The sequence below is a fragment of the Alligator mississippiensis genome, chromosome 9, assembly GCF_030867095.1.
Source record: "Alligator mississippiensis isolate rAllMis1 chromosome 9, rAllMis1, whole genome shotgun sequence".
Taxonomy (NCBI): Eukaryota; Metazoa; Chordata; order Crocodylia; family Alligatoridae; genus Alligator; species Alligator mississippiensis.
In genome coordinates this window covers 64583317-64607897 of record NC_081832.1, presented here as the reverse complement: position 1 = coordinate 64607897, position 24581 = coordinate 64583317, and the positions used below count along the sequence as shown (strand labels likewise).

Below are 24581 nucleotides of genomic sequence, written 5' to 3'. Positions count from 1 at the left end.
GAGTGGCATGTGGGAAATGGCCAAATTCACTATAAATGAAAAAATACAAAAAGAGCCAATTAGACAAAATTTCAGCTCAGTGTCTATTAACGGCTTTCACAGCCAGAAGGAGCTATTCCATAAATTATCTTGTCTGAACTCTTGTGCAATACAGACCACAACATTTTGTCCATTCAGCCCTGTATTGAGCCCCAAAACTGCTACAATGAAATGTTACAGCCATATTATAATAAGGAGGAAAAAGGGAAACAATGGCAAATATTTATATAGAGATAGACATATATTTTCTTTTCTTATTTGGTGATGGGGTAGGAGATGAACAGAATATATAATTTTTTGTCTTTTAACTTGTATAAACTAAATGATGCTTAAACCTTTTCCATAATACAAAGTTCATTTTTAAATGCTTTCCCCTCCCCCAATGTAACATACTTCCTTCGAGAGAAGAAAATGAAAACTTGATGAACAAAATGAATCTTCATTTTCTGTTTTTTATTAACCAGGGAGATATTTATTTTGTATTTCATCAGTTGAAAGGCAATGGTTTTAGAAAGCTCTAACTTGCCAGCAGTTTACTTGTCTAAGTTTATAGCTCTAATGTTTAGGTTTATTATCTGTAGATCATTTAAAAGTTATCTTGACTCAAAAGGATGGCTGCACCTTATACACTGGAAGAATAATTGACAGAACTGGGTCTCAGAATGAGTGCACTGTAAAAATTAGCTTATTAGCATAAAGGAGGTTAGCAGATGGACACTGGTCAAGTTTTCTATGCCAAATACGTATATTATTCCATACCGTAGAAACTATTGTGTTACCATAAAAACTGTTTTTGCATGAAACAATAAAACAATGTTTATTTTCATGTATTTCAACTGAATTCTATTTCTCCTCTCTGAACAAGAGCACCATCACTGAATTATCCCACCTTTACCATGTATGTCTAGCTACTCTGGGACTATAGTCTGACTTTGGGAATCTAGACAGGGTTGCCGTTATTTTCTCCCTTTCCTTCCTATAATTTTGAGGGACAGAAATCCTCAAGCTTGCCTCCAACAAAACTGAAGTGAGCTAAAAAGTGGAGGCATAACAGTAATTATCATTACCATGAGGGTTTTCATCGAAGGATCTCAAAACCCTTCTTCTAGAAGGGCAAATTCAGTCATTCCCATTTTACAGAAGAACAGCAGCAATTTACACTGCAAATTGAAGGGAACCAGTACCCATTTCCCTCCATTTCCAGTTTCATGCCCTGTTCATTGAACTCTGTTTCTTCTTGTGTCTTTGATCCTCTTCTCTTAAATTATTTTCAGCTGCAGAATGATTTTTCCACTTCTGTTCTCATAAGAAAGTTTCTTCACTATGCACTGAGCTTTCTGATCTTAGTCCCCAGACAGAGAAGGCAGTGCCATACTTCTGGGCAGGCATAAGAGCACTGAACTGTGTTAACATGGCTATACTACAGAAACTGGCACCTGAGATTATTGGGTGTTATATCAGAGCCCCATAGGGCCACTAGGGAGGCTTTGTTATAAAACACTAATGCATTTTATTTCTAAAAATAATACATTTACATTGCAGGGAGAGGGGAAGGTATCACAACTCAAGTTCTGTGGCTGGACATTTTAAAACTGGAGCATCTATAGCTGCAGGAGCAGCGTTTACTTCGTAGATCTGGGTCGTAGCCCTCCTCTTCAGTTCCCTAGCTGCTTGACAGACAGCAAAAGGCCAGCAGCAATGAACTGCCATCCAGTCTTCACAAAGGGTTCCCTGGGGAGAGAACAAAGAGAATTTCTCATAAATGGAATGGCTGCAAATTGGCTTTTCCACCTCACTTCACATGTCCTGGGAAGACACAAGGCCAGATTCAGATCCAAGCCAAAGAATTAACCTGGCCTTGTGTTTGTGGAGGAGAGATCTGATTTTGGCCCAGTATCTAACAGGTTCTTTTAAAAAGTGCAATAGATAAGTAGAGTGGAAAAGGAGAAGATTTAGACCCTGATTGTGCAAGATACTGTGCACCCACAACTCGAATGAAAGTTGATGAGATCTAAAGACACTTGGCACCTCACGAGGCCTTGAAAGAGTCTTTCAGCATGGCTCAAACAATGTCCTTTATTTTCTTTCATCCTGATTACACACAAATGTGTATTTTACAGCATCAGCTCTGGGCTGATTTTACAGCAACCACACACAAACACCATCCTGTTCTTACAAAGTACTTTAAAAACATGAGTAGTTGCTTGGCGTTGGCATTCTATTATACAACAAGATGCTGCCTTTGCCTCAGTGCAAGGAGAAAGGGCATTCTTGAGATTTAATGCATTAGTTCTGCTTTAAAAATGCATCAAGGTAACAGAAAAGATTTTCAGATCAAGAAGGAATTTGGCTGTGTATGAAAACACACCCAGGAGAGGGTGAGGAGTTCCTCTCTTCCCAGCCTGGGTCCCCAATGAACTTTTTACATTTGCATAATTTCTACATTATCAATATTCAGTGGCATGCACTAGCACACTAATCCATCTGGCCATGTCCACAGATATTAAGTTTCTGTTGCCATGTCTGTTGGGAATGGGGTACTTGAGGAATATGCCTCTCACCATTATGTAAGTCACACAAAACAAAATAAAAGCACACACACAAAGACTTACTCGTATTCTGTGCCTTTCTCTGACGCCAACTCTTAATGCTAAGGTGGAACCTGGTAGCAACGGGAAACACAGGCACTCCCCATAATGTCTTGCAAGGTTGCATTCGAGACATGGACTGCACAATGTACCACAGACACCTGCCAATAACCACAATCAAAGGAGTGCCATCATCTCAGCCTTAACACAGGGAAAACTAGTTGGATAATACCCTAACCTAGACCACCCGATTAGTTCTAACAAGCCCAACCATTCTGAGAGTCAAGCATTTTAAATTAATTTAGAGAACTGCCGTGAAAGAACGCTTCGTTCTAACTGCTCTTTTCTGTGGACCAATTTCACTGGTCCCATCTCCTCTCCCCAAGTGCTCAGAGTGCAATTCTCATCACGTAGCTTTCTGCAGAACACCAAGCAGGGCTGGGTAAACTTCCGTGCAATGATCACAATACTGCTCGACAGAGAAGATCCATTCCAGTTTCTATGCTTCCTTTAACCACATAAACAACATTATTGTTAGAAGTGTGCTGCTACAATTTCCCTAGTCATTGAAGGTAAGAATTTTAAATTTTTGATCCAAGATAGCCAAGCCATGTGCCAAACAGATTGGCCAACCTTTCTAACAGCAAATGCCGTTTTATACCCAGGATCCAATTCTAACCCATTTCCAATTTTTAATAAAGGCAAGATGTTAACTGTTTTGAAGCCAGGTTGGATTTAGCCCCATCACACAGTGTGCTTAAGCTCCTATTTCCACTATCAATTGCAGTACTGTTTTAACCAATTGTGTTTTCATTGGGTCTCCTAAGAATAATGAGGATAGACCATGCATCTTCAAGACTGTGAACCAACAGCCACACTGAAAAGTCATCATCTTCAAAATATCTTTATAGACAGCTCTCAATCCCATTTAGATACATTTGTTTTTCTAATTCTTGAGAAAGGTAAAAAGCATTATCATGGCCCCATGCTGCTCATTTAAATGTCTTTTGTTCTTAAATTAGGAATCAATGCACCTAGGAAAGTTTTCCTCTACAGCAGAGTCACAGAACCAGGGCACACTACATGGAAACATGCATTTTATTTGCTTTTATGAAGATAGACACAATATTTTTCAATAAAATGTAATGCTTCATGCTCTGCTAACCTTGGTCCAGAGCCCTCTTTTTGTGAAATCGCTACATTAATCTAAATGGAAACCTGGATCTGTAATTACTCTAAATATTACACTCTGAAGATGACAAGAGCTAAAAAATATCTTGGCTACAGTCCTCAATCTACTTTACACCTGGGAGCAGAATACTGGCTAGGAAAACACGTATAATCCCGTGTGTCACTAGCTAGAGAAACTAAACCTGGTTCCATTGACCCAAAAAGATATTTTGCACATAGCAAGGACTTAGAAAAAAAGATAAGTTCCCACTTCTACATTTGGCTGAGTCACTAGTGATGATGATCAGGTCTTGCAACTCAAATCAGCCCAGCCAGGACTTGGAAGTAAAAACCATTGCCCCATCATTGACTAGACAACCCATCATTGTGTAGACACCCCACTGATTTGAGGGCACAGTCTGACTTTGTACCTCCATTCAGATTTCAGTTACCTTCAGACAAGTAAATTAAAGCAGTAGCAGCTCCAGGGTATATGCACTCCAACCTGTAGTTTTCAGTTTCCTTACCGTCAATTTAAGTTCATCAGTCTACCAGGCAATTGTAAACCATATTCCTGTTTATTTATCTGACTAGTATTTTAAAATGTTTCCCATAAAATGATCAGCCCCAGCTTTTAGAGTAATGCTCAGAATAAAATTCAGAGAACTAGTACACAGAGAGCACATTAAGCGCCCTATACCTTTGAATCTAACCTTGTTTCAGATCATATCCTTAATGCAATTTAATGGCAATGATTTGCTACTCTTTATATATTATAAAAGACAGATAAAAGAAACCTGGAAGAAAATAATGAGTGAACAAAAAGAGAAAGAAGAAACCCGAACTACTGTTAAGGAAATAAAACATCAAAAGAAACAGAAATCATGGCTATTAGTTGTGCACCTTCCATTTAATGGATTAGAAATTACCCAAGCAATTTCTTTTAAAGATGAGAGGAAAAACAGTGCCTTCTCAGGAGTCCGTGGCATGTCAGGCTGAGATACAGAAGGCAGGTTTGCTACCTTTTGCTTTTTAGCAACTGTTTACATACAAAAGATTTGGGTTATAAAATAAATGTGTTTGTGAACCGACTCCCTTTTAGGTAGGGATGGCAGGAAGCCATTGCTTAATGGCAGGGGGGTTTTGTGCCATATGCTAGGGGGGTTAATGCAAACCCTTGCTAGGACACAAAAAAGGAGGATGAAAGGGGAACAGCAACTCAGCCAAGTCCTTTGTGGTACTAAGCATCCATGACTGATTTCCAGAGTATGTGGGTGGACAACACCCTCTTTTGTCCATTCAGGAACTAGCCAACTGCTCTTAAATTGTCCAGTTTATAGTTGTAACATTACGAGTGGCTGTAAACAACAGAAATTCATTTAGCAGGCAGGATTTAAAACAGCTGCAGTAGAGAACAGACAATTTAATATACTGCTTGCTTAACATCGTTTATGGGAACTTCAGCAAACTGAAAAAGAAAGTATATTTGTTTGAAGGTCTTCAACTCGCATCATAGATACACATCCAGTTATTTCTCTTGATTAGCCTTCCATATTCTAGATTAGGGCTGTCCAGCTTCTAAGTGGCCTGGGGCTACAAGCCTCGCAGCCTCCACAGTGGGGGTCAGGGGTCCCCCAGAGCTCCTTAGGGTTACTCTAATTCCAGTTCCAAAAAAGAGGACATCTGTTGTGGGGACACCTCACTTCCAACCCACAGCCCCCTGCCCCACCAGTGCCCCTGACTCCCAGCCTGCAGCCCCTCACTCCTGACTCACAGTCCTTCACTCGCCTGGGCCATGCTGGTGCCCCTCACTCCCAATCCACAGCTCCCACTTCCCTGCTGCTGTGCCTCACTCCCAACCCACAGTCCCTTGGCACTGCCAGTGCCACACACTCCCCACCCAAAAGCCCTCTGGCCCCCAGTACCCGTCACCCCCAAACCATAGCCACCCCCCCCCCAGCCCTTCTGGTGCCCCTCGCTCCTGACCTGCAGCCCCCTGCTCCCCCAGCCCTGCCAGAGGCAGCTCCTAACTATCCCCACCCTGACCGAGCTGGAGCGCAGTGACTCCAATTCACGTGGAGCGAGTCCAGCCCAGGTGAAAGCAGGAGGGTAGAGAAGGGAAGGCCTATGGCACCCCACACCCTGGGCTGGGGCTCCTCTGCCAAATGGCCTGCCCACACTGCATCCCCTCCTCCCGGGCAGTGTTTCCTGGCCATCCTACCTGTGAGCATGACCACTGGCCCTGGTGCTACCAGTCCAGCCACAGAGCTCCCCCCGGCCCCTTTCCCCACTGGAGGGGAAGGCCTCCCTCCTGCCCTGCTGTAGCCCTAGAGCCCAGACAGCTTCCCCCAGTGCCACCAGGCACCCTCTGCCACTCCCCCTTCATGCACCCCTGCCATACACACAAAGACACATGACAGTCCCCCAAACCTAGCCCTCCAAACCCTGCTCCACATGGACTTACCTACATGCAGCTGCCGGGGCTGTTCTCACCACCCTGCCTGGCTGCATGCTGGCCACGTGCTTGTGGGTATGCATGCACACATGCATGGTGTCCTCTGCCTCCAATTGCCCTCCCCCCACTCCCACCAGCGGAGCAGAGCAAACTCCTGGGCATTTGTTCAGATTCTGAAAAACTGCCTGGATAGAGATTGGAAGATCCAAAAAAAAGACATGTATGGGAAAACTGGACATATAGTAACCCTACTCCTCCTGTTGCACCATGCACCCTGGTTCCTCTCCACCACCACCTTGCACCACACACTTGGGCAACCAGCCTTACCTTAACCTCCCTGGCTCCAGGTTTTCCCACTGCATCAGACCTCTCAGGCACCCCAGGCCACAGGCTCTCCCAGCAATGTGGACTGAGCCATGCCCCACCCACTTCAGTCAGGGAAGGGGAAACCAGAGGGAGAGTGAGCCCAGAGATCCTGGGTGATTCTGCAGCTTGAGAAATGTTGGGGACCAGCAGCCAGATGGGAGCCTGGGGGCCACAATTTGACTGCTTATAGGCCACCAGTGGGACAGACCAGTTCTAGGTGGTAAGCAAAGCAGTTTAACCCATAGAAAAGGGTCAGATGGAAATAATTAGTATTTGGGTTACTAAAACAGAATTGGGGAAGAAAAGGAAAAAAAAATTGATACATTTTTGGCCCTGGGGATATCTCAACCCCTCAGTAATGTGTGAAAAAATCCAGGTGCTACGCACAGTGGATGTCACTTATTCTCTTTAACTGAAAAAGAATAGCAGCACTAAGCCTAACATAATATAGCTGGCAAGTTCAAGGACTAAAGAGAATTTAGTACTCCGGACTCTTCCTTTTGCCTGAAAATACCAAAGGACTTTGCAAGTGAACATAAATTTAGCCTAACACCGGGTTCATCTACATGAGAAATCACTGCAACACAAACTCTGAAGCAGTTAGAGCTGGAGTCAGCTGCCCCCGGGCGCAGCATCGACATGTGTCCCTAAGACAGCAGCAGTTTGAGCCAGGGAAGAACAGCCCCAGGCTGGCAGTAGACTCAGGGGGTGAGGGGTCAGCCCTGGGCTCTGGGTGCCAGTGTCAGGCAGCAGAGGGGCTGGCTGGGGCACGAGAGTGCTGAAGTGTGGAGCCGTGCAGCAAGCAGCCCCCGGACTTTAACACGCTCATGCCCCAACCAGCCTCTGTCACCACCTACACATGTTTTGTCACACTCAATTACTCTGCCGTAAGACAGTACTTTCCCCAAGTTAATTTATTGCACCCTAATACCAGTGCACTTGTAGATGGTGACACTTTACTGCAGAGCTAATTAGTCAACTTTGAAGAAAAGTGCATGTGTAGATGCACCCACTGCGAGGTAAATCTCACCACCACTGCATAGCCAGGGAAACTTCAGGCATTAAACAACTTGCCTATCTATGATTATAATTATAACCAGGCCATAGCATGTCTACAGCAAAGATTTCCCAAGGCATGTGTCTGAACCACGCTGCATTTCCCCCTTCGTTTCCTTCTAGGAGCACCATAAAATTAATCACTTCATGAAACTAGATTTTCAGCTCTACAAACATGCTTCCATAATTATTAATTGCTTTTATGATTTAATTTAGACTGAGAGGAGCCACTGGTATATTAATTGCTCTACCCACAAATCAGCCACTGTGGACTATCTGCTCTTCAATTTCTAGGATCTATGAATTGGTCTACAAAAGTCTCTTTCTGTTCTTGTTCTTTTAACCAGTGGTCCCTGGATTCAGGTACATAGAAGACATTGCAGAACAGCCAAATAATGAAAACTCTTACAAACTCTTTTGTCACTGCAGACTCCGAACAGACCGGTGGTCCAGTCTCCACCTGTCCGTACGACTGTCGTGATAGTGGACATGCTAGCCCTGCGAGTTGGCTGGGTCGTCACAGGCTGTACTGGCCTTGTGCTCCTGATTTGAAAATGAACAATAAAATAAAAGGGAGTTTTGGCTTTTATCATTGAGTTGGCTCATAAAGCACTCCTGAGTCCAAGGGGAAAAAAGGGGAATTGATGATTTCAGTGTTACCAATTTGCTTTATTTTATGACAATCCCTTTCCGCAGGTTCATTTCTCCTCTCACAGAATGCAGAGAAAATTTATTTGATCAACACTGCCCTTCAGTCTCTAGTGAAGAAAGAAATGAACAGGTACCAAGGGCTTCAAAAGCAAATATACAATACCCACAAAGGCTTCGGCATCCACCAGCCATATCACTGCAATTTACCTCTTGAATGTTAAAGAGAGAAACCAGTTCACAACACAGATCTCCTTTCCTTATGATGAACGTATCAACTCATTCATGATTTCACTGGAACAGGTTTTCAAGGCCTCAGCTACTGCTATTGATTTTCCTAGAGTAGAACAATTTAGTTTGCATGCTGATATCACTCGCTCTCTTGCCAATGTCGCGTGAAACCTGACTTCCACACCAGCAGCACCCACGTTCCAGAGATGTGTTGTGAGTTACTCTTGTGACAGGATAATCTATGCTGGATTTCCCAAGAGGTTCGGCCCAAAAGAATCAACCAGAAGTCATGGGGCAGCAGAGCATAAAAGTATCTTTAATTCACCTTTGTGCCAACCAGATTCTGCCTTTAGAAGAGATGGGTGCTGACGGTAGTTTAAATTATGGCAGCATCTCCCCAAATCACCTGTGTTTTTCAGTCCCTCCTGACAGATACTCCACACTGCACCCTTTCCTTCTGCTGAAACCATCCTCCTCTCTGGCATGCTCCTAGCCATGATTCCTGGAGACTGAAGCAAGGCTAGAAAGACAAAATAGGACCAGGTATGCCCACACCAGCCAAATCATGCAGTGGGGAAATTATCTCCTGGACCTTTTGCGTCACTGCTATGCCCCCTACATGCCACTAGAGCAACATAAAGAAGCAACACGATGGGGGACAAACACCACTGCCTAGGTGCCATGCTTGTTTCTTGCAAATGGGAAAGTAAAGCCAGTAGGTTCAATCCTGATTTTAAAAAAGCAGGAGTTGGTAACCGGCCTGTCTGGTTTTTTTTTTTTAACTTTTATTTATTAAAATGCTCTGAAGGCAGATTAACTTTCCTCAATATTGTTGTACCACCTCCCTTGAAATTGAAACTGCAAGGACATTGATAAAATGCATTGAGAGGGTTGATTGGTTTCTCTGGCATTCCGGTAAAGTAACCTGCCTCTTTGCTGAAATGCTCTTTTGCTTCTTCCTAGAGCAATGCTACCTCAATCAACCTAAAATGCACTGTATGGGAACTATTTTGTTACCTGGCTTCTCCAGCAGTGGAAGAACATAGCAGTCCTCGTGGTAAATTAGAGCATCAGTCCTATCTGCAGATACCAACAGGGTCTGCTCTAAAATTATGTAAATCAGGAAGGACAGCCTGCATCAGTCTGCAGGATTTGTTTTCTTTGTAAGAACATACAACAATCGGATAATAGTTTGACTGTAAGGAAATCATATTCTTAAATTAGGATTTGCAGCATGGTCTCACAGAGTAGAGCAAAGAACCAAGATTTACTCTCATGGTTCAAGCATCCCTTTCCATTTGCAAGTGTCCTGAGGGAAGAAACACTGTAGAATTCAGGAATCTGATGAAGAATCATGGCTTCTGCTTGAAAACCACACCTGATCTGGGCACTTCTATATCCCCTCTTGTCATGATGCCAGGAACTCATACGTTGGGTCAGCATAGAGGAGCTCTGGTAGCATACTTAGTGCCTAAATTATTAAAACTCCAAAGGATGGTTGGTGGTTCCCTCTCCCAACGACATTTAATGCCTCTTCAGAGGCTTCCAGCACCATGGACCTCTGCAAAGCACAAAGAAAGGAGGGGATGGTGCAGTAGAAACAATTAACCTCCTCCTCATCTGTCTACATGAGGAAAGCTGTTCTCCATGTACATCATGGAAGAATAGTCCATCCCTAGGGTGTATGCTCAGCATTGCAAAGATTCTTCTCAGGTGAGCGATACCCTTACAATACCACACACAACAGTTTCTAAGCTATTAAATAGGGATAAAACTTCCTTCTCCCACATAGGCCAATTTTAATGCTGAGCCCCTTGAAAGAGTAAAGCAGCATCTAAAAATTAAAAAAACAACAACAAAGGTTGTTACAGACATTCAAAACCCCTGAAGCAGAATCGATCTAAGTTGCAGCTTCTTTAAGTGGCGTAGTTCAGTTTGGTAGCAAACAGAACATACATTTGTACTTTGGGTGGCGGGGGGGAGAATCTTAGACTGGACTCTGCCATTTTTAAACCAATCGATGTGTGCTGAACCTCTGTTCTGTTATGGGTATAGACTCGTTTTGTGTGCCGAACTTCTGTTCTGTTACAGGTACAGACCAATTTCTGATCACTTATACCGGTAAAAGTGGGCCGACTTAGATTCATAGATGTTAGGGTCGGAAGGGACCTCAATAGATCATCGAGTCTGACCCCCTGCATAAGCAGGAAAGAGTGCTGGGTCTAGATGACCCCAGCTAGATGCCTATCTAACCTCCTCTTGAAGACCCCCAGGGTAGGGGAGAGCACCACCTCCCTTGGGAGCCCGTTCCAGACCTTGGCCACTCGAACTGTGAAGAAGTTCCTCCTAATGTCCAATCTAAATCTGCTCTCTGCTAGCTTGTGGCCATTATTTCTTGTAACCCCCGGGGGCGCCTTGGTGAATAAATACTCACCAATTCCCTTCTGTGCCCCCATGATGAACTTATAGGCAGCCACAAAGTCACCTCTCAACCTTCTCTTGCGGAGGCTGAAAAGGTCCAGTTTCTCTAGTCTCTCCTTGTAGGGCTTGGTCTGCAGGCCCTTAACCATATGAGTGGCCCTTCTCTGGACCCTCTCCAGGTTATCCGCATCCCTCTAAAATTGCGGCGCCCAGAATTGCACGCAGTACTACAACTGCAGTCTGACCAGCGCCCGATAGAGGGGAAGTATCACCTCCTTGGACCTATTCGTCATGCATCTGCTGATGCACGATAAAGTGCCATTAGCTTTTCTGATGGCTTTGTCACACTGCCAACTCATGTTCATCTTGGAGTCCACTAGGACTCCAAGATCCCTTTCCACTTCCGTGCCACCCAGCAGGTCATTCCCTAGGCTGTAGGTGTGCTGGACATTCTTCCTCCCTAGGTGCAGCACTTTGCATTTCTCCTTGTTGAACTGCATTCTGTTGTTTTCTGCCCACTTGTCCAATCTGTCCAGATCTGCTTGCAGCTGTTCCCTGCCCTCCGGCGTGTCCACTTCTCCCCATAGCTTTGTGTCATCTGCAAACTTGGACAGAGTACATTTGACTCCCTCGTCCAAGTCGCTGATGAAGACGTTAAAGAGTATCGGTCCAAGGACCGAGCCCTGCGGGACCCCACTGCCCACACCCTTCCAGGTCGAGACCGACCCATCCACCACGACTCTCTGGGTGCGGCCCTCTAGCCAATTCGCCACCCACCGGACTGTGCAGTCATCCACATCACAGCCTTTTAACTTGTTCACCAGTATGGGGTGGGATACCGTATCGAAGGCCTTCCTGAAGTCTAAGTATACGACATCCACCCCTCCTCCTGTGTCCAGGCGTTTCGTAACCTGGTCATAGAAAGAGACTAGACTGGTCAGGCACAATCTGCCTGCCACAAACCCGTGCTGATTTCCCCTCAGCATAATTTGTCCTGCCGGGCTCTCACAAATGTGAGCCTTGATAATTTTTTCAAAGACTTTACCAAGGATGGAGGTGAGACTGACAGATCTATAGTTGCCCGGGTCCTCCTTCCTCCCCTTTTTGAAAATGGGGACCACGTTGGCCTTTTTCCAGTCCTCCGGGACTTGGCCCGTGCGGCACGAGCTTTCAAATATTCCCACCAGTGGCTCTGCAATGATGTCGGCCAGTGCCTTCAGCACCTTCAGATGGAGCCCATCCGGGCCTGCCGACTTAAAGGCATCCAGTTCTTCCAAATGACTCTGCACCATTTCAGGATCTACGTACGGAAGTCTGGCGCCTTGCTGCTGCCTCTCTACAACCCCAGTGAGAGACTTGTCGTGCCCCTCACTTAGGAACACTGAGGCAAAGAACTCATTGAGGAGTTCAGCCTTGTCCCCTCTATCTGTCACCAATTGTTTCTGCCCATTTAGCAGGGGTCCTATTCCTCCCTGGGCCTTCCTTTTACTCCCTATATATCTAAAAAACAATTTCTTGTTGTCTTTTACTTGGGTTGCCATCCTCAGCTCCATGGTAGCTTTGGCCCATCTAACTGCCTCCCTACAAGCACGAGCAGAGGAGGTATATTCATCTTTGGTGATCTCTCCCTGTTTCCACTTTTTATGTGCTCCCACATAAACTTGTGTTTGTTTCTCAATAAGGGGACTTTTCAAATCAGCAACAAACTTGCATCTCTAACATCTAGGTGATAATTTCAGGTAGTTTCTCCTCTTGGTGTAGAATAAACTCATCACAGATTAAATAATCCTTCTAAAACAATAAGTCACTATTGCAACATAGCTACTGTGCTTTAATCAAAGATTCTGTACACTTTGTTGGTATCAAACAGTCAATAGCTTTCTCTTTCCTGGCCAACAAAGTCTAAGGACCTAATCAACTTCTTTCAGCTGAAATCCTAACAGAACTGTGTAAGAAGTCTTATCTAAGCTTCATGCAAGGAACAGACTTCTGTGCATCACCATATACTGCAGCACAGATTAATTTGTCACCCCCTGCAAGGCATTTTACATACAGATATATGAAAGCCAACTAAGGAGCAAAAAACAGTCGCTTCATTTTATATCTTACCTTGGACCATCAAGGAAGAAAGCCCCATCTTCAGGTGCTGTCAAGGAAAGGATCAATGGCGATTGCATCTCAGGCAATAAAACTTCCTCAGTAGCACTGAGACAGTGACATCCAAACCTGTTCATTTCACAACAAGGGAAATGAGGGATCAGGGGTAGGAGGGTGGAAGTGAGTCTTTGAATCCAAGAGAGAGAGGCATCTCACAAGTGTGCTGAGTAGAATGATGATGACATCACAGCATTCTTAGTCCTGATGTCATAAGCAACCTGCCCTGACCTCCCAGCACGTTTCACACCCGGCCCTAACGATCTTTTCACACGACAGCCGAGGACAGCTGTGCTGCCTGTAAAGCCTAAATGCTGCAGATGAAAGTGCTTTAAAATGAGGAAGAGCTAAATACAGACTTGAAGCTTACATTAATGAAAGCTCATCTAGATTCCCTTGAATAAGAACTGCTGATCAGCGTCCATACATGGTTTTGCTATAGGCTTGGCCCCAGTTAATGTGTGTGCTTGTTGCATAAATATCTGCTTGTTTCAATACAATCAGTACTTTCACAGAGGTTAAACTAATACGAATTACAGTGCACAATTAGGGTGATACTGTTTTACACAATATGAAGCAAATTTAGAGTGATTTATTCAGAGGCAATACGAGAAAATACTTGCCAAGTTGCGGGGGAGAGGAGGACAGAGGGTGAAGGAAGAAGAAACTATCATTTAATACTGGCAGAGGGCTCTGAAAACTAAACATTATATCAAATAAACGTTGAAGGACAGAGATAAACCAGCCACAGGAAATGAAGTACAAACAGATTTAACACTTTTAAAGCTTTCTCTATTAATCCAAATTCTACCAATACGTCTATTTACAAAGCCCCCCTGTTTCACTAATATATGGAATCTAGCCTGCTAACAAATTCCCTTAGTGTTTTGCTACCTTTTAAAGTCAGACTGATGTTGGGCAAGTGCCTCTACAACAGACCCACAGTTCACACAGAAGGGATCAGTTTTATGCCTCTTTTATAAGTAGGCCTCCCACATTGCCCTTGATGATATGAACTCATTTTTTTGGCAGGAAACATGTGGAAGACAGCTTGCTCTGAAATTGCAGTTTTTCTTGCATCTTCAAGGACAGGCACTTGATAGGGATCAGCAAGCTGCATTCACTTCACTTTGGAGATCTAAGAAGAAAGAGGAAAAGTATTTTCAGTTTGGGATTTATTTTTAGATTGGGTGAAATGGATAGATTTCAACAATCTGTCTTGGCTTCAAGTAACAGTCATACTAATTTGTGCTTCCATAGGACTGTTCAGAAACTCTTGACATTTTTACAAACATTAATTAAGGCTTACAGAACGCACAAGAGGGAGGAAAGCATTCCTGTACGTAGGGATACTGAGGCACAAAGGAATTAAGGATACTTGCCCAAAGCTACACAGGAGACCAGTGACACAGTCAAGAACCTAAAGCAGAAGTCCTGATCTTGCTCCATACCACTGAACAACAGTACTTTTAGCTAATGATGACTATATTCCAAAACCGTATTTGTTTTTCTTGTAATCTATTCCCCAGTCAAAAATGACCTAAGTGAAATTTTCCCAGCAAGACTTATGTAAGGCCTTACTTATATCACTGGTATAGTGATTCTAACATTGTAATAAATCTCTTCATCTCATCACTAGATTTTGAGAGACAGAAATTGCACAAGTACCTGCATAACAGTGACATCTCCTGGAAACAAACAAAACAAGACTGGAAATCAGTTTAGTTTATCAGTTGCTTCCTGTGCATTTAAAACCAGATGGTCTGATGTGCATGAGAAATGTATTTCTCTTGTTTATTTTTGCTCCCTAGCAAGGTAGGGAAGGGGAACTCCACAAAGCCAAACACACCTAATTTTTCTCCTGGGAGCCATATTTAAAAATTGCATAGAGAAATAGCACACTGTACCAATAAAGAATTGATTCTTTGTTCTCAAGATAAGCATTAAAACAAACAGAAGTTATTAAATGACAAGGAGAAAGAACCTTTGCTGTTAAAAGTTTTGGGATCAAGGCCAATTTGCCCTGCTTGTCTTGTCTGTTGCCAGTCAACTACTGCTTCCTGATTTATTGTTATTTATTTAGTTTCCAATTTCTGGATCCAGTAAAGCTGACTTCAAGAAGCAACAGTGCTGTGCCTTTAAATAAACATTTTTGATCAACTTGCTTCTACCCTCTGGCCTGAAAAATACATCTCTAATGACATGACTTTCTGAGGTGGGAGAGGAGAGTTGTCAATCAGGACATACTGTACATGGTTATTTGCAAGAGTATCTAATTGGTTAGTCATCGGGGATAGAATTGAGAGACCTAAATATAAGGCTTATTCCAAAACCTATGGGACCCTCATAGAGAAGTCAGCTTTGGGTATAACCCACCGATTTTGGGATGTCACTTCTCACCCAAAACTTAACTTTTGAGTTTCAAGATGGTATCAGAGCTACAAACTGAGCCATGCAAAGGCTTTAGACCCACAGTTGCTTAAGGTAAGTCAAACAAACAAGTGTTCAGGCCTTGACAATCCCCTATAAACTGGATTTTCCACAATAGTTTCATAGTTGGTAGGGTCGGAAAGGACCTGAGTAGATCATCAAGTCCGACCCCCTGACACGGCAGGAAAGAGTGCTGGGGTCAATTGACCCCGGCAAGATGTGAAAGACTAATCAAGACTGAGTCCATAAAAGCAACTGTGAAATTCAGCCAAAAAAAATCTTGATAATAGAATGAGGGATCATTCAACCTAGTGCAAACCCTTCTCAGAAAGCAGCATGTTTTCTCAGAGACAATCAAGAGGGGAACAAGTGGTTAAAGATTCTTTGGCAAGAGCCAAGGCGTCAGAGGTAACTACTGTAACATATTTAATTGGTTTGAATGTACAAGATCTCTCCCTCGCACAGTCTCAGATTTTTTTTTTCCTCAAACAGATAAAAGACTAGTGCAATGTCTGATTTAGGCATATGCAAAACTAGGAGAGTATTAAAAGTTAGTATTTAAAGAAATGAAGATCCGAACCTGACAGTGCAATGGCAGTCTGCAATGTACAGAGGCTTGAGCCAAGAGAAAACAGTGCTCTGTGCTCATTGAGACTTCAAACACGTCACCTGGAAACTACGAGAGGACTGCAGGAAAGAAGAGAAAAGAGTAATTGGCAGTAACACAGGGGCATACGGGATATTAATGGGAGCAGGATCAGAGTGGATTTGACAATCCTAGGCCAAGACATAAAAAGAAGGAAATTATACAGCTTTTTGTTCTGAGTGCAGAGGACTTACTAGAACAAAGATTAGATTTTTTACCGACTAATTGAGTGCTACTTAAGAGCCAGATCTATTTATTTACATGCTTCATTCTCCATCTAGCTGAAGAGCATTGTTTCCTGGGGTAGAAGCCTGTGCGTGGCTTCATTTAACCCAAGGAAGCTGGTGCATGGAAACAACAACTACACAGTCTTGACAAGGTGGAGATCTGGACCTAGGAGCAAGGGAAAATCCTAGATGACAGAACTGTTGTCCTGCTGCAACCTTCTTCTGCCGTACAGCTGTTTAGATCCTGACATCTTCCATCAGATCCACTAGTGAGGACTTGAGGTTGGACCCTAGTTTGTCTGGAATCCCTCAACAGGCCTGTTTGCCATGGGTGACCTTGCCAGGAGGGCAACATAGCTCTGAAGATCATTGGGACATGCAAGCCTCTCCAACACTACAAGGTCTAGGTCCACGGAGAGGCCATCTAGCTATTTATACACTGACCATTTTGGTTATTTCCTTTGTAGGGGATTAGTACAGAGAGGTGGTTAGTCAGGCATGAGGTAGGATAAATATGCACCTTATAGACCAGAGGTGTCAAACATATGGCCTCAGGGCTGGATCTGGCCCATGGCTCAGACCCCATGTGCCAGCCCCAGCCCCACACACTGCATGCCGTATGCAGGCTGGACCTGGCACTATGCATGCTGCAGACATGAGGCACGGCATGTAGCCCACACCCCAGACTCCCTGTGCCATGCACAGCACAAAGTCCAGCCTACACACTGTGGGCACCAACCACTGGCCCCAGGGCTCACTGCGCACATGGTCTCCAGGGCTGGGGCTGTCTGCAGTACATAGGCTGGACCCAGCATTGCGCACACACTCCAGGGCATGAGCTGCATGTGTTGCACAGGCTGGATCCGTTTGCACACCCACTCCACAAGGTGGCAGTCCCAGTCCAGCCCACAGACTGGTCCAGCAACACTTCCAAGCCTGCAAGGCCGGATGAACTTAACACTTCTGTTATAGACTGACATACAGAGAGCATATATAGAGATTAGTACAGGCAGAGACTTTTAGAGGAAGAAACTCACTTCCCACCATTAGGCACAAAGAAGAGAACAAGTGAAAGCTTGAACAATTGCTAGTTCCAGGGGCCGTTTCCTATTTATCCAGTCTTAAGATCTCAATGCCTGTTACATCTCCCTCTGCTCTTATTTCTTACTGAATTCCTTCTGCTATTCCCAGCTGCCTTACTCTAAAGCTCCATATCAATTTCTCCCAGCTCTCCACTTTGTATTACCCTCTCCACCAGCAACATCCTGCTGCTGCCCTTATCTACCAAAAGATGGTGAAGAAGGAGAGAACCAGAAGAAGGATCCTATAAGCCTACCAAGAATACCACGTAAAAAAAAAAAAAGCAGAGAATCTTAAGAGGATGGAGATGGAGTAGTTGGCAAGGCATTTGAGAATGAGATTGCTGGAAAAGTTACTCACACACACGCACACCTGTGACACATATAGATCTGTGCCAACAACACACAGCACTGGCTTTTTACTTTGTTAGTCCTACTCACTTCTGTGACCACCCTGACTTTCCACCCTTTGGATGGAGATGTCCTCAGAGGTGGGGGCTCCTGAGCATTTATTCTCCTGGATGGCCCAAAGAGCTGAGCCATATTATCAATGCTTGTATAGCTTTACACCAACAGAAGGGGTTTGCTATACAAGGGCGCTTGTACACGTGATGGGGGTTTAGTCCTCAGGGTTTTATTCTATGCCCCCTAAATTGAAACGGTGGGGCAAAGAATAATAAAACGCTGAGGAATAAACTGTTAAAATTTTTCCAGCATGTTACAGCGAAGGGCCTGATTTTATTTTTTTTGTCAGAGCCAGAGCCTGCCCATGGCTGGGGGGCAAGCCAATGGCAGGCCAAGTTACCCCTGAGCTGCAGGGGACCCTGGTCCTTTCCTCTGCAACAGTGGCACCCCACAAGGCCGCCCAGGTAGGCTGCTAGTGGGCCAGGTGCTATTTTCACCAATCATACATGGTAATGGTGTCATGTACAAGTGCCCCAAGTCTCAGCCACACAGAGAGGATTTACATTTTTGCCTTTAACGCTGTAGTGCTCTCTAGTGGATGTAGTGTTCAAGTCAGGTTCCTATGACTACAATAGCAGACACACACTGCAAATGCAGTTAAAACAGCTCATTTTCTTACTGGCAAGCTGTAAAAAGGTGCTAAAGGAGGCCACCTGGCTGTCTGCAGAAAAACAAATCAAAACTGCTCATAAGAAAAAGGTGAGAGAAGGGCTAAAGTCTTTCAGCCACATCCCTTGACTCCCTAACACTTATAAAGAGGATACCTGTCCCTGCACCATACTTGGAAGACAGGCACATTTCAAATAAATGGAAGTGGACCTCACCACTTATTTTTAAAGTACTTCAGATTATTTCTAATGGGAATTCTTGAAGTCCAGTGTTGCAGAAGCAGTGTAAGTACATGATTCTTCACCTTCTGCAAACTCCATCACCTGCAGAGCCATTCATTGGCGTGATTGACACCCTGGTGTATTCTCAATACCTTGATTTGGAAACAATCTCTTTCACTCAGGGATGTTGCAGAACAAGATCTACAGAGGCAAGTATAATAAGGGAATGAACAAAGAATCTGAGAAAGCATTGTCCAGTTTCACCGATTGAGATGCTGAACTCATTCCCCTATGGTACATATAGTGAAAAGGAAAACAAGCCAGGCCACCAGTGAGAGCTACTGTTAATGCCCCCTTGACAGCAATGATCATGTGATATGAGGTGGAAGGAACATATTATACCTGAACTCAGAGATTATCACAGCTCTCTCTTCTTCTGGATTCACTCCAAGACTCAATGTCGCTGTGATGGTTAGCAGAACCAAACTCTGCAGTAGAAGTGGACTGTAAGTGTGAATGCTCCACCTAACAATCTCCAAGAATCAGACATGCTCTCTGGGAGGGTGGCACTTATTTCCTTTGCTAGTTTAAAAAAGAGTTGACATTTTGGAAGTAGTACAAGGCCTATTTTTCAACCATTTGCTTGGTGGAGCTGTGGAGGGGGAAGTAGCAAAGGACTGCTTATTTATATTAGTGGAGGTTTATTTGCATTCTGCTTTACTTATTTGCACAGAAGCAAATAAAAGTACCTATTTATGCATCTAACTTGGGGAAGACATTTCTCAAACAAAAAGTGCATTTTAAAATATGATAATAAAGGGCAGGGGGAAAGAAGATGTACATTGTCCTGCTTAGCTCGCTCAGTATGACAGACTGTCTCATGCTATTACGTTATTCCCTGCCTTCCCCTCACTGTAAGTTTGAACATCAGTAACAGGTTAAACCACATGCAGCAGCAGCACCTGTTGTGAACCTGACAAAAAAAACAACTGTGCAAAACATTACCCTGTTTCTGCCACCTTTAATTAAATAGAGATCTGCACATAAAGGGTCTGTTGTTAGAAGATTTCTGAAGCAGTCCAGCCTATGACTCTCAAGGCTAAAAGAGACCTCTTCTTTAAATGAACCCAAGATATTGTATGGCATTCTGGATGCCCTGCTTTAGAAAAACCGTATTTAAAAAGCAATTCAGTAGTCTTGTAATTATAACAACCCAACAGTTTAAACTGTTCATGAAACTATTTCCTTGAAAACAATTAAAAACTGTTCCCTTAAAAATCACTTTACAAGCAACAGTTTTAGAAGACAGCAAAAGTGCAACACCTTCTTTAACTACACTTCACTTCAGGCACTTCAGTCTTTTATATAAATTCTTGTCTATTGTACACACTGGGGAAACATCCACACATACTTTGAGGAGTTTTCCCCATGAGATTACTTTTGATCTACAGGTCCACATAACGTCCAGCAGGTTCTGTTGAAAGTCACCTCTCTGGAAATATCAAACACCAAGTGTATGTAGTTTTTACCCATCCATTCCCTTCCTCTAACTAAACACAAGATCTGATCAGCTTCTAGAGAAATCACTATGTAGTTGATAAGTCATGTGTGTAAACCGTCTTAACACTGCAAAGGTAGGCAGCTATTTGTGGGGGGGGAGATCTCAGCATTTGGGCAAACTGTTTCTTTCAAGAAGAGTCCAATGGCGGGAAGAAAATATGTTTATTATACACAAGTTTAAAAGAATATGGGGCAAGCCTACATGCAAAAGTAGATATCTTTTAAGAAGCGACACTTGTCTTGGTCCGTTATGGATGAAGCCATTCTGTAAGGTTAAAAATGTCATTAACCAGGGATCAAGTCAGTGCTGTCCACAATTTAATGTACTAAATAGACAACTGTGTCACCAATATCCTTTGTCAGGCCGTTCTCAGTGATGTAAATACGTTTCTCAGCCAGGTCAACATTGAAGACAGCTTGCTCTAAAATCAGAGTTTTCTCTGCATCTTCCTTTCCAAGGACGGGAACACGACGGGGGCCCAGTACAGGATCATCAAATCGCATGAGCTTCACTTTGGAGTGATCTAAAATAAAAGTTGTTAATAATCAGGTCCCAGGGAATCTGCACACTGGCTTTCCTCTGTACTAGGCAGAAGGATGTATGCGAATAATATCTAGCCCTTCTAAAAATGCTCCCTAAACAAGTAAGCCTCAATGACCTTGTCACATAGACACGTATGCCCAGAAAAATGCCTACAAATAAGTGTCTGTATAACCATTGAACATCACTGGCCAAACTGGAAATAAAACACAGGAACCCTGATTCCCAAAGCCCTGCACTAGGCTCTGAACTACACTATCCACCCTTTTGGCAATCACAACTGACAAAAATTAACATCTTAATTCTATTTTCACGGGGGCAGGGCTCGTTCCCTTCGCAGGCAACCCCTTTTTGAAATTTAGGCCAAACTCGTCCAATAAATGAAGACTAAAGGGCTATTAAAGCAGACTGAAAATTTATTAATGAGCTCAGAATCTAGCTGTCTACCAAAGCCCTCTCTCTCGCCACTAGCTTTTGCTTTTAGCAAGAAACTACTCACCTACCTACAGTGACATCTCCTGGAAATAAAGATTTAGTAGAATCATTGATTTAATCTGTCAATTGTTTCAAAACAGCCAGTTTCCAAAATTCTAATAATTGTGTTTAAATCTGAAATGCATTTTCCTCCATTTGTGCTTGGCTGTGCACATCATCCTGTATTTCTTCTTTGGAGTGCTATTTCCCTGTGCAGCATCAGTATAAAATGATCTTTGTCTTAGAGATAAGCATTAACACAAACACAAGCTGTTAAACGACATGGAAACAAAAGCAGCCTTTGCCATTACAAACTTCTGGATGAAGTCCAGTTCTTATATCTTGTTACCAGTCCACTCTTCTTCAGATTTCTGCTTGGCTCTTAATTTTTGGAATCAGAAAAGTCTCCGGGCAATGAACAACTACTATCTCTTTAAGAAAGATGTTGGCCTCTGTCACACTAGTCTGTAAGGTAACGCTCAGCAATGTGTTTGATGAGCAGTGTTTTCAATACAAAGTGAGAAATTGCTAAAACACATCAATGTGTTAAATAAGCCAGATAAAATTATCTGAACTAAAATTAAAAAGGAAAGAATGTAACCTCCAACAAAATGAGAGTTTTGGGTATGAGCACATGACCAAGCCATTGTAGGGTAAGTGAGAATAGGGATTTACAGCTACTCTGTGCAAGGACCTGTGTGCACACTCTTTCTCTGAAGTAAACAAAAGCTAACTTGTCACAGCCTGCTTCTCCTTCATCAAGAGCCTATGAGCTCCTGTGGACTATGCACGTAAGAAGTTAACGTGGAATAGATGACACAGTAAATCCCTGTCTTTCTTTACCTTGCAGTAACTTATCCATGTGCCCATGTCCTTTAATGGCACCTGCAAGTATCTCATACCATACAATGCATACATTAAATCAACCCTTGCAACTGTTATCCCCATTTTACAAAAGACAAAACTGAGGCAGAGATGGTACAGGATTTGCTCCAGGCCACATGGTGAGTCGGTGACAGAGCCAGCAGCACATACTGGGGTTTGCTTGGTTTTTTCCTTCCATCCTATTAGTGCACATTGCCCTCTGATACTTAAGAGTGGAGGGATGCTGTACTGCAACATAAGGCAGGATTCAATAAACAGGACACAAGCTTATATGCCTGAAAAAGCAAGGCAGCAGGAACATTATATCAAGTGATTTTCTGCAGCAGCAACCCTGGGACGCTCCAAGAGGAAAAACAAACCCAAACCAACAGTGGAGGTTACAGAGGAGATAATTTCTCTAAATGTAAGACAAGAAGAGAATTAGATTGGAACACAGATGTTTGCATAGAGCTGGTGGGGGCTTTGGTTTTGTTTAAGCCGTGTTCATTAATTTTACCATGAATCAAATTTTCTGTCGCATTAAGTTACTCTTAGATGTTACAGAATGGTGTGCATATTACCTCTCCATGTCTAAATAACTAAACTACCTCAAACTGTTCTACGGCATTGAAGAGGTGCCGTTTTACAGAATCTTAGATGCAGAATCTGGCTTGTAGGTGACAAAACACATTTGCTTTAATGCTTTTACACTGCAGCTCATTATTGCCAATGAACTAAGTGCTTTCAGAGAATCTTTCTGGTACTTATCACCTATTTCTTTTTTTACTATATAGTTTAAGATTTGAAAATGAAGCATTCAGTGCATTAAGAAAATAAGAGCTGAGAGAGAATAAATGGCTCAGGGGACTTGTAATGGAATATTGAACCTCTCCCATTTAAGTCACTGGTTCCAATCTGCCATAGGTCAATAGTGACTAACAGACCACTGGGCAACTTTTCAGTGGTCGCTATTTTAAGTGAATTGATGGCTTCTATCCAGGTTCTTAGTGAACAGATATTCACATTATAAATCCTACTGCTATAATCAGCCTTTGTATTGGCCTTTGCTTCAACAACTTAACAGAGAGATTTAAGGAAGTATTATGAAGAAAGTATTTCCTCCCTAGAGGGGACAGCCATCGGTTGCGTATTAGTAAAAGGTAAAATGTACAGAAGAAAGCTTCACAGACAAAAGAAGATTTAAGATGTCAATGTGGCAACTTTCCTAGAAATGAGTCTACTCTAAAAAAAAGCCTAAAGAAAATAAAAATGAACCTATCAGGTCACTTCTGTGGGTTTAAACAAAAGAGGCCCTCAGCATTAAGAAAGATGCTCCATACAGCAGACCACTGAACCATTAACCGCCTCTTAGGAATTCCTGGCCTAAGGAAACATCAGCTGTCCAGATGTTTCCCGGCAAAGGGTAGATAAATCTTTTGGTGAGAGAATATAGGACCCAGCATGGAAGGAAGAAAATAATTTTTAATGGTTCCCACAGTGACCATTCACTTGCATGTCCCCAATATCTCAGCTCCTGTCATTTCATTTCTGAAGAAATGCATGTGCTTGCCTTCACCCTTTGTATTCATTCACGAGCACCCATTTGGCTTCCTTCTAAGTCATCATGACCAGTGAAGACCATATTTAAAAAAAAAAAAAAAAAGAGATTAATTTTGACAAGGAGAACCTGCCAAACTGCTTACTGTTTTCCAGCACCTATTAGAAAGGCTAGAAATTCAGAATCCCCAGTATCTTCTGGAAATTGTGTGGGGTCAAAATGTGGTATCTGTACTTCCAAGCCAGAATTTTACCTTTGATTCCTCTGTCCATCTTCATTAAGCGCCTAATTATTGCATCTCTGCTATCTCCTTGCCTGACCTCGATTTTTGTAGAGAAGTGGCCATTTGATGGCTGGGGGTTCACCAAAAATACAGATACACTGGGCTGTAAAAAATGAAGGTTTAAAAAGTTAACATGCACTTTTGTTTTCTCACAGGAACATGCAACCAATAAATGGGATGGAGGAGAACGTCTGGTATCCAACAGCTTTCTTGAAGGACAACCTTTTATTCAGAAATACTGGATATCAATGATGAGATTCAATTACTATCATAAATCCCCAAAAAATAAGTTACAATATATGTATAAAAAGCTATTTGACTTCTTTAAATAAATACACTAAACTTTTACTGGTTAAGATACTTAAGTAGATAAAGATTACATGATTGTAACTGGAGGATTGATACATGGGAGCACTGCAGTAAAAGTTCACACTATAAATCACTCTCTCTCTAAAAGATTTTTCTACGCAGGTATAGCAAGGCTTTAAAAGACTCT

General features: G+C 43.0%; 2 protein-coding genes across 3 annotated transcripts in view; both read right to left on the bottom strand.

Moving 5' to 3' along the window:
• Positions 1-471: 471 nt before the first annotated feature.
• On the bottom strand, positions 472-17877 carry PLAC8L1 (PLAC8 like 1). Of its 2 annotated transcripts, XM_006269510.3 has the most exons (4): positions 13084-17877; positions 8084-8217; positions 2652-2788; positions 472-1770 (listed from the first exon to the last, which is right to left on the bottom strand). In XM_006269510.3, the coding sequence occupies exons 1-4, from the start codon at positions 13206-13208 to the stop codon at positions 1597-1599; spliced, it is 570 nt and encodes a 189-aa protein (XP_006269572.3). In that variant the 5' UTR covers positions 13209-17877; the 3' UTR covers positions 472-1596. The 2 variants fall into 2 exon arrangements, 1 of the variants encoding a protein (XP_006269572.3); XR_009464403.1 differs by lacking the exon at positions 8084-8217.
• A 2633-nt stretch (positions 17878-20510) lies between these two features.
• LARS1 (leucyl-tRNA synthetase 1) overlaps positions 20511-24581 on the bottom strand; it is a 45979-nt gene continuing 41908 nt past the window's right edge. The window contains exons 31-32 of the mRNA XM_014597640.3: positions 24056-24188; positions 20511-20889 (exon numbers count right to left, since the gene is read on the bottom strand). Coding sequence (XP_014453126.2) covers positions 20684-20889; positions 24056-24188 — 339 coding nt within the window. The 3' untranslated portion in view covers positions 20511-20683. The remainder of the gene's footprint in view (positions 20890-24055; positions 24189-24581) is intronic.

Coding starts and splice junctions, on each gene's coding strand:
- PLAC8L1 (XM_006269510.3), bottom strand. CDS start 13,208: ATGAACAGGTTTGGATGTCACTGTCTCAGTGCTACTGAGGAAGTTTTA. Junction 8,218..13,083: donor TTCTTCCTTGATGGTCCAAG/GTAAGATATAAA, acceptor TTTTCAAATCAG/GAGCACAAGGCCAGTACAGC. Junction 1,771..2,651: donor GAGAAAGGCACAGAATACGA/GTAAGTCTTTGT, acceptor TTCTCTCCCCAG/GGAACCCTTTGTGAAGACTG.